The sequence below is a fragment of the Schistosoma haematobium genome, chromosome 4 (genome assembly GCF_000699445.3).
Source record: "Schistosoma haematobium chromosome 4, whole genome shotgun sequence".
Classification (NCBI taxonomy): domain Eukaryota; kingdom Metazoa; phylum Platyhelminthes; class Trematoda; order Strigeidida; family Schistosomatidae; genus Schistosoma; species Schistosoma haematobium.
Window position 1 is genome coordinate 40,879,167 of NC_067199.1, and position 15,935 is coordinate 40,895,101.

General features: G+C 34.5%; 1 protein-coding gene across 1 annotated transcript in view; it reads right to left on the reverse strand.

Annotated features, from left to right (window-relative positions):
• Positions 1-861: 861 nt before the first annotated feature.
• Positions 862-15,935, reverse strand: part of MS3_00008086 (uncharacterized protein) — a 112,396-nt gene continuing 97,322 nt past the window's right edge. Inside the window, exons 6-8 of the mRNA XM_051216430.1 lie at positions 13,154-13,275; positions 10,109-10,514; positions 862-3,802 (exon numbers count right to left, since the gene is read on the reverse strand). Of these exons, the coding sequence (XP_051067020.1) occupies positions 2,790-3,802; positions 10,109-10,514; positions 13,154-13,275 (1,541 nt within the window). The 3' untranslated portion in view covers positions 862-2,789. The remainder of the gene's footprint in view (positions 3,803-10,108; positions 10,515-13,153; positions 13,276-15,935) is intronic.

Genomic DNA, 15,935 nt, shown 5'->3' on the forward strand with positions numbered 1-15,935 from the left:
CTAAATTCTCCAATTTTTATATCCTTATACCCAGTCAGTTGACCAGTGGTTTTTGATTCATATATAGAACTGAGAATAAGTTTCGTGAACAAAGTGATCGGTTCGTTCACTATACATACGCAAGTATTTTGTCACAGATCGGGGGTAATTTATAAGGATTAAAACTGATATTCCCAAACTTTTTCGTAATACACCTACAGGGATTCCTATTTACTTATTTGTTGAACAGAGTAGATTTAAATTTATGCTTAGATGGCACTGTATTGAACAAGAACACGAGTCGGGCAATCGAATGTATGTACAGAATATCTTACTGAAATCTGAGAACCATACCGTAAATAGTTAATTTGCAAAATATCAATCAGTTGTCTGAAACTTGACTATTCTTTTACAAATATCAGTCCATCGTCTCAGATTTTAGTGTTTCTGCATTTTCATACCAATTGCTTACCGTTACCGTTCTTTCCTTCTCGATCTTCTACTGAAATACATTTTATTCCTGACCATCGTTACATACTACTCTGTGTGGATATAAGTAGCTCACGCCACAATACTACTAAACAGAAGTAGGTTTTTTGAGGATACTCTTAATAATACAATAGTTACATTCCACTTTGGTTTTCTTGAAAAATATAATTTTCTATTGGTGGTCAGTTAACTAACATACCTACACACGACAAATGGTAAAGGATAATCAATACAACAAACGAAACCGAATTTTGTAGGTATCATTACCAAGGTTTGATTTGATAATTTCGATTAAATTGAGCATTGGGTAGATTGTTATAAATAAATAAATAATATATTTGTAATATCCCAATGAGTAGAAAATTAGATTTTCTGACGTTTCGTGACTTAGTGTAAGTCACTTCTTCAGAGAATAAATAACCAAATTAAAATTAGTCCAAGTTTAAATAGTACAATTGTACTCATCGGGATATTACAAATATATTATTTTTATTTAGAAACCGAATTTTCTTCAAATAAAATATATTATTTAAAACAAGTAATGGTAGTAGTAGTAGTAGTAATAATAATAATAGTAATAGTAATAATATTAGTACACTGTGTGATTACATAAAACAAATGTAGATTAATTCACTGGAGAATTCAATAATGTAGAGATTTTTAGAATTGAATATGTTAATACAGATAGATTTGGCAAATACATTTACAAATACCCTGTTTCAACCGATGGATGTCTTTAGCGTTTGTTTGTTTTTTCAATACAAAACCAATAATAATAACAATAATAATAATAATAATGTTTAAATAAAACATAATCATCATACTTATGACAATGCGTGATTGAACACTGTGCGCGTATTATGGTTATGTAATAAGTTTAACTTGGAAATATAACTTTAAGTTTACTACTATTAAGAGATGATCAGAGTGAAATATCATCATTACATAATTGAATGTATATAGAGGACTAAAATTGAAATGATCTGTATAATTGGTTAGAGTTTTTGTTTTTAATGTATAGAGAGTTCATGTGTATATATCATGACTGTGAAGAACTGAGATGTCAACTGTCATAGGTACGATATATATATCTCATACAAGTAGTATACTTTGCAATCAATAAAAATAACATAGAATTACAATCATTAAAATATAAAATCATATAAATATGCAAAGAAAAAACAAAAACAAAACACCCAGCTGATAAGAAATGTTATACAGACTAAATGATCTAATCCTAAACAAAATGAAGATGATGCTTACAGATAAACAAACAAACAAACAAATTGTGATATGGTTTCTTTTTTTTAAAAAAATTATGTTTGCCTCCTCATTCATTTAAAAAGTTTGATCCAAAAAATGTTAGTTGACTAGACGAAAAAGAATTTATGTCACGCCTATTATGTAATGTCATCATTACACCTTATACATACATAAAATAAATCCCAAATCGAACCAACAATGTTTATCCATCATTCCTAATCACAAATAATTCCATCATTTTGTACAAACAACTAACAGTGACTATGTTTTGTTGTTCTCAAAGATTTGTTGAGAGGGGGGAATGGGAAGGGTACAATAATCATGTAACGATAAGAAAGATGGAAAAAGAAGAAGAATTTTAAATGAAATTACAAATATAATATTGTCTGTTATCAATGGTAACTATTATTATTGCTACTATGGTATGGTTTTTCCTAAAACAAGAAAGACACTTGGAGAATCAAAATAATATATTTTCTATCAGTGACAAATTCGTTTGTATATGTGGGATTTTCATCAATAGAGATGACCATCTTCTTTATTGTCTTTTCACCATATTCTTGTTGATTTTGTGTTGTTTTTTTTAATTGATGGTGGTACTATCGTAGAATTCTACATGGAGAAGTTTTTACCAGGTGTTTTGACAAGGATAAGTAAACTTTTTTAATAAAACCACAGAAACTACTGACAAACATATACTTGCACAGGAAAATTAAAAGGAGAGGGAGAGACAGAGAGACAAGTAGGTAAACAATATTCTTCCCCACTCCTCACATCAATAAAATAAATATATATAAGTTCTTTATTTAATAACAAGATAAATATATACATAGAATGATTTCTTTTAAAATAAATGATAAACATGAATGGAGAGTGAGAGAGAGAGAGCGAAAGAAAGAAACCTGTTAAATACCCTGTTTCCTATTATGGTTTATCGTTCTACTGTTATTACATTGTTTATGATTAAAAACTGAAATCGCATAAACAATCCATACGTACATATGGACAAATAGATGGAGTAATATACAGATACATAGAAATAGAGAGAGAGAGGAATATTATGTATTAACATGATTTGGATAAGATGATAATGCTGATGGTGTATTAGTGATAGTCATTTCATAATTTGAGGTATTAATTCCAGTTGATTGACCAAAACGTCTAATTGTATCACTGTTATTATTACTGCTACTGTTCGCTGTATTACTATTTAAATTGTAATTGTTAATTAATGCTGGTTGGGGACGAAACATTAATCTACCTTCAACCGGTTCAATTTTACTATTTATTCCAGAAGTTGAAGACTCCGGTGATGAGCTGAACATTGAATTTGATGCAAGGTTTGAAACATTCGAGTTGATAATATGCCCACTTTGTATAGGATAAATTAAGCCGTTCGGATAACAAGCTATACTATTACTATTGTTCGTTGTAGTTGCATTCATATTGCCCATAATAAATTCTGAATTATTTCCAGTTGTAACAGGTGATACATTTTGACCATACGTTGATAATGACCTAGCCTCAGGTACAGAATAAAATGGTGATGATACTGGTTGTTGACTACCGCCAATGGATTGAATTAAAACAGGATAACCTCCCGGTATCATTGGTACAGTACCGTGTAAATTAACTTGAAAATTTGGAGTTGATAATTGTGTATTAATCGGACCATTATTATTATTACAACTATTCATGGAATTGGTACCATTAACTGATGAATAACCTATTGATGTAGTACCTAATGCTGTACCGGTTGGAGATGTTCTCAAACGATTATCACTGGTGATTGTAGTATGACCATTTATACCACCATTACGACATACACCAATTGAACTACCGCTTGCCACTGAAGATGATTTAATTTGTGATTGTTGTACAGCATTAAAATAATTACGCTGATGTCGAACATTAGATGCACGTCGATTATGAGCTGTACGTCGACTGATCAAACAGTATGTTACTACACACAAACATATGAAAAATATAGTGGTCGGTATAGCAATGTATAAAGTTAACCGATGTGTTCCACTACTTCCAGTCAATTTATGACCTTGAACTAAGGATCCGCCTAAAATGATAAATAATTACAAAAACTAAATTAGGACGTAAACAACAGTGTAGAATTAAACACATATCAATAAGTCATTTAAATTAAAGTGAATAATGAATAACATCATCCCAGAATGATAACGTCCGTTGAAAAACTACTCGAAACTGAGAAGCGCTTATAAAAGATTTTGTCTTAGACTCTTCAGGCGCTTCAATAACCGAACTGATAACAAACTCTTTAATGGACCTAAAAACATTTGGATTTCATAATGAGTCCATTGTATGATTCAGTCAGAGTTAAAATTCCCACACCTTTGTAAACAACACAGTCAGTTCCTTAGCCAGAAAGTCACCACCATCTTTAAAAAGAGCCGGAGGTAAGTCATCTTAGCCAGGTGATTTGTAGCGCTTTAAGAGTTGGAGTTCCTTGCAGACTTCCGCCTCATTTGGTGGATCAGTCGTCACCGGCCATGGAGGGCAGGACAGTCCGACCGATATTGCCGGAGCAGCAGGCCATTTGAACTGCCCTTCGAAAAATTCTGCCCATCGTCCAAGACTTCGATGGATGATAGTGATTAGCATCCCGTCATCCTCACAGATTGTTTCGCTCACACCAGACTTCTTGCTGCCAGTGGCTCGGATGAGTTGGAAGAGCTTCCGATAGTTACCAGATGCAACTGCTGCTTCCAGCTCATTAGCACGCTTCGACCACCAGGCTTCTCGGTCCTTACGCAAGCTTTGCCCAATTTCCGTACGTAACATCCTTCGTTTGTGGTCAAACTCACGGTCACCCGGAGTAGACCGATGGGCGTCGATCAGTTGTAAGGAGCCTAAAGAAACCCAGCGCTTATAAGCAGGATGTTTCTCGAGGCTGCAGGCGACTTCACTCACCATTTTGATGGAGTCATGAGGTTGCAACCAATGCTCATCTATACTTTACGGTGGAATGGTAGCTAGCCTAGAAGCTAGCTCGGTTCGATACTTACTAGCAACAGAAGTTGCAACCAACTTGCTGACACCAATCCTTTGGTGGTGGTCACTTCGTTGGCCACTGAAAAGTAAGGTAAGATTGGCGCAGACCAAGGCATGATCAGTGTCCAGATAGGTACTCCAAAAGGAGCGGCAGTCTTGTACACAACCACGCCAGCGGTAGCTGATCGCGATGTGATCAATCTGAGTCCAGGCTTGAGATGAAGAGGGAGGACGCCAGCTGGCACATCGGCGATGACTGTGCCGAAAGTTAGTGCTGGCCAGGAACAGATTGTGGTCTGTGCATAGTTGCAGTAGACGGTCCCCGTAATCTGACCTACGACCAACGAGTCCCCATCGGCCACCTAAACGACTCTCTTCTGTGCCTAGACGCCCGACCTGAGCATTCAAGTCTCCGGCTAGTACTACAATATTTTTCGAACGTACTTTCTGTAGAAGAACAGTTAACTGGTGGTAGAATTCATCCTTGATTGCATCCGGGCTGCAATCTGTCGGGGCATAGACGGGGATGGCGAAAAGACATCGTTTCTCACGCCGATTTCTTCTCACTTTGATGGAACTTTCCAATCTAACAGCACATAACCGACTGTTAATGGGGATCGAATCGATTAGTGCTGCCTCAGCTCTAGCGCCTAGTGCGACACCAACGCCAGCAAGACCGGACGAAGATGCCACATGGTCCCCTGATAAGCGCACGTAAAACAATCTTTTTGAAGCGGCAGATGGAGAGCGAATTTGTAGTACTTCACTGCAGTCTTGAATACGAGTCTCGGATAGACAACAAAAATCGATATTAAGACTTTCCAAAGACATAGCCAGCCCTATCTGTTGTCCGACCTGCATAAATGTGCGAACGCTGAAGGCAGTCTGTTTGAATGGTGCACGTGGTTTTAGAAAAACTGCTTCAGTATTCGTATTTGGTCGTAGCATACAATTTTCAACCAGGCAGTGACTCGAAAACGATTAGACAGAACCGAGTTTCCACCATAGGTGAGCTGCTGTATAAGTCGAAAGAATAAGTATAGACAGGGTAGGAATATAAGAGAGTGAATAATGACGTAGCAAATAATAATAATAATAATAATAATAATAATAATAATAATAATAATAATAATAATAATAATAATGTGAATTGTTTGACTGTAAATCGAAGCGAGAATAGAGTTTCCAGTGGATACCATCATTTTGATTATATTTGTGTGTAGGATGTGATACTGACCGGGTGTCAGAACCGGAGCAGGTAGTCTTGCTAGGGGGCCACACCCGGAGCCTTCGACCTAAAAGTCTAGCCCATAAGGCAGTGGATAATCGTAAGGAAATGCAGTCCCATGGTAGGCGGTGGCCAGCGATTGGTTCATGCACCATTTGTTTCCTTAGGATACTGGAGCCCATGTGCACCATTGGTTTGGGATCCGGTTAAAGCGCTGAACATTCGCTTTTCGTCCTCCCATTTTCGTAAACAACACCCTCGCCAGGAGAAGGCAGTGGGTAGGACTGTATACGCGTGGCCGTGTGAGGGCATTTCGAGAGGGAGGGTGGGCCCACCCCACTCTCGACTATACCAGGGCATTTGGGGGGCGTAACTACGATACTTTCATATCATTCAGATGGTTTCTAAAACCGTTTAATTTGGGATTATACAGCCTAAATGAACATATAACTCATTGATTTGACAGTATTGTGTTCAATGTTTGCAAGTTGTGAATGTTTTATTTTTATTTTTAATTTCCAAATGATTCTCTCTAATTCAAATTATTTCAAGTTTTCAAGATATCACCTCTAAAAGGTGTTTGCTTTCTTTAACATCTTCCCTAAGATGTAATCGCATTCACTTTTAATTAACAATAAAAACGTATTAGTGTATCTGGAATCATTTGTTTATGCCTCAGCAACTAGATTTATCATCGCCAGCATACATAACAGTAACAACAACGAATCAAATAACCTGCATTTAATTAAAATAATATCCCATTTCATCAAGTATTCTTTCTTGATAATACTGGTTGTCTTTTTTCGAAAAAATTGAAGTGGTATTCATTTAGACTGTCATACACCATTTCATTAATGAGTCAGAAGTTGTGTATAAATATGGGTGTGAGAGACAGATGTGACTAAGGGGAAAACGTAAGAAAAACTGGAGCCGAAAGAGTAGAGTTTAGTAATGACAACCAAGCCCTACTTTAATTACTGATACACAAGTATTCATACGCTTTTGTATGTATGTGCACAAATGAAATCCTGGAGGACACTTGAAACTGAATATTATTATCGCAAAGTGAAATTAAATGTATTGGTCAAACAGACAAACAACAAAACAAAACATAATGTATGTCAATCAAGACAACAATGTGTTGTTGTTATTATTCGAGTGTAGACAGATGGTTATGCTTCCACTTGAACACGCATACACACAGTAAAACACAGGATGATGTCAGGAGACACAGACAATTCGTAGCATTATGAACAATTAGCTGTCTGATTAACAAAACAAACGTTTAGAATTACTAAAACTACAAATAATACTACCCTCTCAACCTACCTACCAGTAATATAATTAGACAGACATCAAATAGGTAGTTTACCATTAATTAAGAATACAAAACGGTGTATACATTAACGTATATATGTGTGCATATATGTAGTAGTAGAAGCAAAAAACACGAGAAGTGAAAGGGCAATTCATAGTTCACAATAGAACAAGACACCGAGAACATTAAAAATCTAATCGAGAGATAGGACCGAACGGCCGTCCAGTACTTCCAGGTTTTCCATGGTGGTCTAGCACCAATCGACTCATGATCTCAACTAAATTACCCTTTATCAATACCAAAATGAAGCCAGTCAATTTTGGTGCATAATTGAACTATCTATTCAGGCTCTCGTCAGATTTCAGTGCTATTAGTTCTGTAGATAATAATTTCCCATCTTTATGTGATTAAATCGTTTAGGGTTCTTAAAAACGTTTTAAAAAAATCACTATTTAGAGGTCGAACCCGGAGATAACATTGCTAAGCAGATTCCACTAGGACCGTTTCTCTGTTCACAAATGGGAAATGAGTGTGGTTCAGTTCCTCAAATCTAATTTCCCAATATTTTAATATCATATCCTATTCTTCTAAAATAATTTAAAAATTTCATACTTCTGGCTATTTTACAAATATTTCTAAATGATCTCCCTGGCTCCCAAATGCCCTGGTACGGTTGAGAGTGGGGAAAGTCCGCTCTCCTTCTCAAAATGCTCTCATATGGCCACGTGTATATAGCCTCTGCCAGGGAAGTCCTACTCACTGCCTTCTCGTGGCGGAGGTGTTGTTTACGAAAATGAGGGGACAAAAAGCGAATGTTCAGCGCTTTAACCGGGTTGGTGGACACGGAGAGTCCGCCTAGGAAAGTTGGGAAACCCCAATTCAAAACCAATGGTGCACGTGGGCTCCAGTATCCTAAGGAAACAAATGGTGCATGAACCAATCGCTGGCCACCGCCTACCATGGGACTGCATTTCCTCACGATTATCCACTGCCTTGTGGGTTAGACTTTTAGGTCGAAGGCTCCGGGTGTGGCCCCCTAGCAAGACTACCTGCTTCGGTTTGGGCACCCGGTCAGTATCATAGCCCTCACACAAATCGAATGATTTATGAGGCGCATATCTATTTGGTTGCCCAGGACAGGGTTGGATGAAGAATGCTGGTGAGCGGCCCGTGCTCCTTCACGAGAAGTAACAGGCGTAAGTAAGTAAGTATATCCATTTGGTGCCTCACTGTACTAATATCTACGTGTTCAAATAAATAAATAATGAAATGGTCTCGTCAACTTGGTGGAATTTGATGGTAGGCTAGATTCACCCTACAGACTATAGTTTGCCTACCTCCATTTTAAAGTCAAGCTCACCAACAGTATAATCAGCGAAAATCAACCTTCTTTTTACGTGTACATAAATAATGTGAATAAATTGTTTAAATAATTTGTCAATCATTTAGATCTATTGTAATTTATGCAAACTGTTATCAATAATTAAGACATAGAATATGGAAATTCTTAAGAATAAAACCAAAAAATAATAAAACTATTACTAATCTTAGTAAGATAGGTAAGAAGAATAAGCAGAGAAAACAAGCTACATTCACCAGGTAAATTACATTGATGAGGACCATAAATGTACAGTTAACCGCAAAAGGAAAAAGACGGTGATACTTGATGAAGACAGCATCATATAAAAATATGCTTAAAGTTAGGAATATAGACCACTGTTGCCAGCCAAGTGGTCTAAAAGTAGTTTGTTTACTGAGAAACAAGAAAATTCTAGGTTCAGTCCTATGTAGGTTTGTGAGTGTTCGTCGATGAAGAATTTCAAACTAGTTCTATCAAGTGCTGTTTCGTACTCAATAGTTCTTCCGTGATGCAAACTGCTCTTTAGAATTTTCGTACACGTAATTTCTGTGAATAGTCTATAAATTGCTTACTTGATGCATTCAATTATTTTTACACTGAGTAATTTCGTGCACATTACGTATCCTTTATAATACAGTATTATAAGATCAGAAAGGTTAAATAATAAGTTTTTAGAACAATCTCTTCTAATCTTTAATATTTGCCTATGTTTATGGTGTGCCCCCCCTTGTGTTTGTCTGTGATTTTAGGTTTATATACGTGGGGTACTGTAACATACGGGATCATTTTACATCTGTACAGGGTAACAAGTAATCCTTTTCGTGTTTGTTTATTAATGTTGAAATAGAAGTTTTCTATCCATAGATGAAGTATATTCTCTCTTACAAATGATCAGGCTTTCTTACTGTGACACTTTTAGTCAGCTATATTAGTTAAAACTCCTGTACGCTGAGGTCTTTTCATCCAAGACATGCTGAATGGAGAATGGTGAAACTAAGATCAGTTAACTTAAAGTTGAAAGATGAAGTCGTACTAAGGTGTTTTCTATTGATAACGAATATGAAAATTCGATTGTACCAAAAGTTCATATATCTTTGCTCCACAGATTTTTAGTGCTGACAGAGTTGAAAAACGTATAGAGTTAAAACTAGCAAACTGGATGTAAACATGATTCCCCTGAAGTATGTAATCATTCTTTGATCTTGACCATCATTACTGATACAGATTCTTCATGTTCTTTAGTAAGAAACGCTCCCTTATAAAGTGAAAAATCTGGAATTACCAACTATCGGGACATCTTCAGAAACATTCAAAAATCTACTTTAAGTAAGTTTTTGTAATATACGTTTACGTAATGCTTAATATAATGGGAGTTATTCTGAATTACATAGAAGTTTAGAAAGAAACTCTATCAAATAGAAAAATGAGATTTAAAAATCAAACCTACCAACTACAGATATTTGAACAAATTTATGATCATCTCGTCCAGCTTCAGTTAATACAGAACATACATACCGTCCAGAATCTGATTGACTAGCTTGTCTTAATAGAAGTTGACTACTTTGACTCGATGAAACCTCAGTAGCTACAGCACCCGAAGGTAGTGCTGCTGCCACTGATGATGACGACGACGACGATGATGATGATAATGCAGAAGAAGATGAAGATGAAGGTCTCAGGGCTGATAGTTTAGGTGAAAACAAAGTGTCTGATGGCATGTTTGAATTATAATTTAAAGCTAATGAAGTTGGTACACTTGGAAGAACAACAAATGTCCCACCAGCCCATTGAATAACTTCTCTTCCTTCGGCTTCATAAGCTAAACGTTCATTAATATCTATACTTTTACCCCACTAAAAATGTTTATAGAAAAAGATATAGATAATGAATAATTAATAATTATGATGTACATATAAATGATTAGCATATTTCAACGATGGTCAAATGTATACCGTACAACTGTGAGTTTACATATTGACGATATTTAAATACCAATACCATATCAACACTATTCACTTATAGGTTAGGCTACTGAGTAAAAAGTTTAAAGGTGATATAAAATATTTTATGTAAAGGGTCCAAATAAAATAAACGAGGCATATATTTGTCATAGTCAGAAATTAAATATCTGGGATTATAATTAGAATATACTAGGAGTTGAGAAGATTATTCCGGTGGCATTTGAAGATCCCACATTCCATCCCCAAATGTGGTCATGTCTATTCACTTGTGAAAATAGAATGAAACCATTGTTTACTCAACCCTGACATAAAATAACTAACTAAACCATGATGAAAGTTAACTTGATATGGAATGTTGACTATGGATGTCAAAAACTTCATATTGGTCATACTAAAATATAATGCCAAATAAGACTACAATTAAATATTTTTTCTGAGATATTTAAAGAAAGAACTATTTTGTGGGTAAGACATCACTACTTAAAAACATTTGAAGATGGGGGAGCTTCAACAATTCGTTTTTTTAACAAACTGAGGAGTCCCACAATAGGATGAAACGGCTGTCCCGTGCTTCCAGGTTTTCCATGGTGGTCTAGCTTCATTTGACCCATGATCTCAACTATTGAAACTATTTCGTTATAGTTTAAGTTTTTCTTAGCTTACAAGTTAATACTATCACTTCTTACCTGGATCTTTATTGAGAAAAAAAGAAAAAGAATCTTCATAAATTTCTACATTTATTATTTAGTTTTCAACCATGATGTAATTGAATATCATATTAAATTAATCAACAGCAGATTAGATTGACTCGTGATTTCAACTGTGAGAATCACCAATTACTTTTCTCATAGCTATGAGCATTAAGCAATTGTATGCAATTATAAATGGGCACTTTGTTACGTTATTCAACTTTTAAGAATACACAATCTATCAATTGATGGTATTGAACATATTCCTTGAAGATTAAGCTATTTTAACGTGAACAAGAGATATTCAAACTTATCCAGTAGATTTCTGTTACATAATATATCATTTCTGATGAATTATTACTTGTGTTGGATCAGTAAGCTGTAGAGTTAATCTGTATTCATATCTTCTTGTCAATGTCTAATGTTTGAGGGAAATATAAGTCATCTCAAGGTTACAAACACGTACACACTCACTTAGATGATAAGTTTCATTAGGTGAGACTATTTACTTCTTCTGAATAACTAAATTAATCATAAACAGAGTTATAGGTTATCTCAAGGTTGTTTATCGTGTCCGTTTTCTTATCTTTACTACTCATGTCCTCCATTTCATTACAATCAATATAAGCTCAAATTTAAATGCATATATTGTTTGAATGATTATTTATTTATTTATAATAAATACCACAAAAACACTTATTAATTTTGTATTGCTTTTCCACTCTGGTGGAACCAGTTTTTACTAACTTGGACCAAGTGGTATCGTGTAATCAGAATACTGGTAACATAATGAATATATAATGAATATATATATATATAAAGTATTAGCATAAATTGTCAATCAAAACTTATTTGTTTATACATTAATTTTATTATTGTTATTGTTAAATATTATCATCAAGGTGTTACCGTGGTAACAACAATGGCCCATTTTAAAACCAAGTATTCACATTAATCCAAAATTCCAGAATGAAAACACCAACCAATTAATACCAAGAATGTCATTTATAATGAGATTTAAGTATAGTAAGTAATTAAATGAGTGAGTTAATTAATTATCAGTTGGCCATTAGATTCTATTAAACTTAACCATAAAACTAAACATAATTTTAGTCGTACAACGTGATATTGTACAGTTTGTAAATGTCTTTACCCCATCGAATCATGACGATGTAGTATTCAGACGTTTTCAATTCCAAGATTTCCCTGGTCTTGTAAACTATATTATGAAAAACACCACATTTAATCAGAGTTGTCAACATTATAATCCGAAAATAGTTTTCACCAAAGACTGACATGAGCTACATATTCATAGAAAGCCAGGGTGTACTGAAAACCTATTTCTTCCTCGTTTAGGACTCTCCTCATTAGTGCATATAGAGTGACTCATACATGAATGTACCTACGACATATATATCTCGAGGAGAGTAATAACAGCTTAGGAACATTGGGAACTAGAATCTACTACTTCACAAATCCAGCTCCAGTCATTTCGTGTCATAGAGTAATCTCCGAATTTCCACCAAAACATTAAAAAATAACTTGCTTATCTAGAAGCCTGAACGTCCCAGATTCGTTTCTTGATGTTGTCAATGTAAACTGATCAGGAGCTGCAAATTAAAATGGATCGGCTATCCAGTACCAACTGCTTTTTCAATGGCTTCCCAAGTAATGTCGATTCGTGACAAAAACTCTCTGCCAATTGAATTTATCTTTATAAAACACTCAACCAAACAATTATCTTCTGTAGTTTATGCGGTTATTTCTAAAAATCTTCCGTTTAACAAATACATTTATTGAGTATACACAGAGAAAAAAGGAGAACATAAGAACATAACTTACTCTGATTGTACTTGATCGATGTTCTTCGGGATTGACTTGACAGTGAAATATCGCATCTCGACCGGCTTCAACTGTTTCATTGATAATATGAGGTCCTTCAATTATTGACCCATCGATCCGTGCTATTTGCATATAAATTTAATCAAGAGAAATAGAGAAATTAAAGAGAATGAATACTTAACATATCGTTATTTCTATAAGTGAACGAGAATAGCATATAATAAGAGATACAGTTCACTTAAATATACAACGAAGAGGTACTTTTCTCACCTAATGGAGTTCCTTCAACTTTTATGATGTGTACAAAAATATACAATAAGATCGCTAATAGCTTTTATTCTGAACAATATTTGATAGCATCTCAAGCCATCAGATCGGACTACCTCTAGGGCTCCAGTCAGAGAGTCGTGATGGACGTTTTTCTCATAAAGCTATTTTACATACCACGGTACCGTGTCATATACTGATTATCTCCCTTCCGCCTAATCCAAGCATCAGCAAATAATAATCAATATGAAAGCAGTTGGAATGGTATTCATAAAACAAGCACAACTCACAGAAACCAGGGTTTCATGATGGTTAATTTTAGTTAGATTTTATACCTTGCTGTCTAAATTGACATAAGTAGTGTAAAGTTTGAGCATTTAATCCAGAGGCTATAAATTGAACAGTGCAGATCTGTTACTCTTGAAGATGTATGGTGTCGTATCGAATTAGACACTGTAGTTCTTTAGTTATTATTCAAGTGTTAAGATAATTTGATTGATAAATAATATATTAGTTCTAGTAGATAACAACAACAAATGCAGATATCTAACTCATTGTTACAATAGCAGAAAAATATAGTGAATATTAAGCATCAAAAATTCATTCATCAGATTACTGGAATGCTATTCTTCGTGTGTGTGCTTTAACATCACTTGACGCTAAGAAAGTGTTTATTTAAACTTACTACTGACAAAGAAAGTTGTTTTAATGATGGTAAATAGGAGTATGCTCAAGATCTTGATAAACTGTTAATGTATTTCGTTTTTATTCCTTACAGTCTTAAATATTACATAATCAGTGATCAAATTACTAAATGTACAAGTAAAAATAATTAAGTAGTTGACTTGGGATAACTGAACTGAACACAACAGTTATCCTACCAATCTAATCATAGTTTACCTAGATATCATACAGTTGATTTATTCATGAAACGATATTGAACATTAGGTTCGGGTTTGATAAATCTCAATTATTCTGTTTAGAAGTTTATAATAGATGTTATTTGTCTTAGTGTGTTTATTTTTTATGTATTTGTGCAGAAGGATTACGCCATGTTTCGAGGAGAATTGAAACTTTTCAATAAGATAGATTGTAAATCGTTTGACTTTCTTGTAAATGTGAGTGTGAATAGGGATTTTAGTCAGTCACAACCAACATACGGTCTGGAACGTATGTGGATCGGGTGACGTTGATATTACCACAGTAGCATGGTGAGATGAAAACAACAAGATGTGTAGTGAAGAAATAGAAATAGTGTAATCACAATCACAATGAAAAAAGATATATTAAAAATGTAATTTGTGACGACAACGAAAACGTGTTCATGAAGGAATAACGGGGTTTAAGATTTTGAATAAGACAACGAGTGAATGGATGTGAACGGTTGTGGAGCCATGTCTAACAATTAACTGAGTAGAGTTGTCGCTTATAGCTTAACTATGCGATTTACATCCACAGATATGGTTCAGACCATCGGTCAGCAACTTCATGGATTGATGCCACAACTTGTTTTGGCTGTCTCTAGTTTCCCTCTAACCTCTCATTGCTCATCAGGTTAGGCTGTTGTTAGACTTACGTCATGTATTTTCCACCCATCTCAGTCAGTAAACATTTACAAACTCATTAAAATTTCGTAAACGACTAGCAATTGTTATTTTTAATGAAAGAGAAATTAAACCAGTTCCACTGATAATAATGCACTTTTAATCAGATTGTTGTCCACTTACATAGTATCATATTTAGCCAAAATGACTTAGTTTAATTTATAATTCTACTCATTTGAATAGGTTGTTTTCAGAATTATTTCATATGCTTTGAGAGTTATTTTTACTATGAACTGATGTTAGTTAGCCAAAGAATCAGAGAAAGTATGCGAATTTAACCAAATCAGAACTATGAAAGTTAACAAACAATATAAATGGATGAAGATCACACGATATATAAACAGCCTAGGTTTCAACAATTGTAGGCCATTAAGTGAGTAGTGATGAGAAAATAGCTTCAAAATAAGTTATTATACGTACATAGACAAGGACTCGACGCATAACTAAGAATAAAAGTTAATAACTTCATGAAAAAATGTTATGTTTCGTTCCCAATTCTTTTGCTATTTTTCGTGTATCATCTTACCGTAACTAATGTTAAATTATTTATCAAATGATTGTTGTGTAAGCGTATTGAATGTTTCAGCCAATTAAGCCTTATGAATATTCAGAGTTTTTTTCTCTAAATCAAATAATCTTCTCAAAACCTCAATACTGACCACTAAATTGTACACGAGTAATGCTTCAAATACATTGGCTATCAAATACCGACTCTCTATTCACCTTCTAAACCATTGTTAGCCACAGGAATCGTGGAACGAAATCTAATCACAGTTTGATAAGGTTTTCCTTATCGTCGCTACAACATATAGACTGGAAAAGATTGGTAATACGTAAAAATAGCGAGCTTTTTTGTTAGTAGTATACGTATAATTCATTAAAAATACTTTTACTAACTTGAATAAATAAAT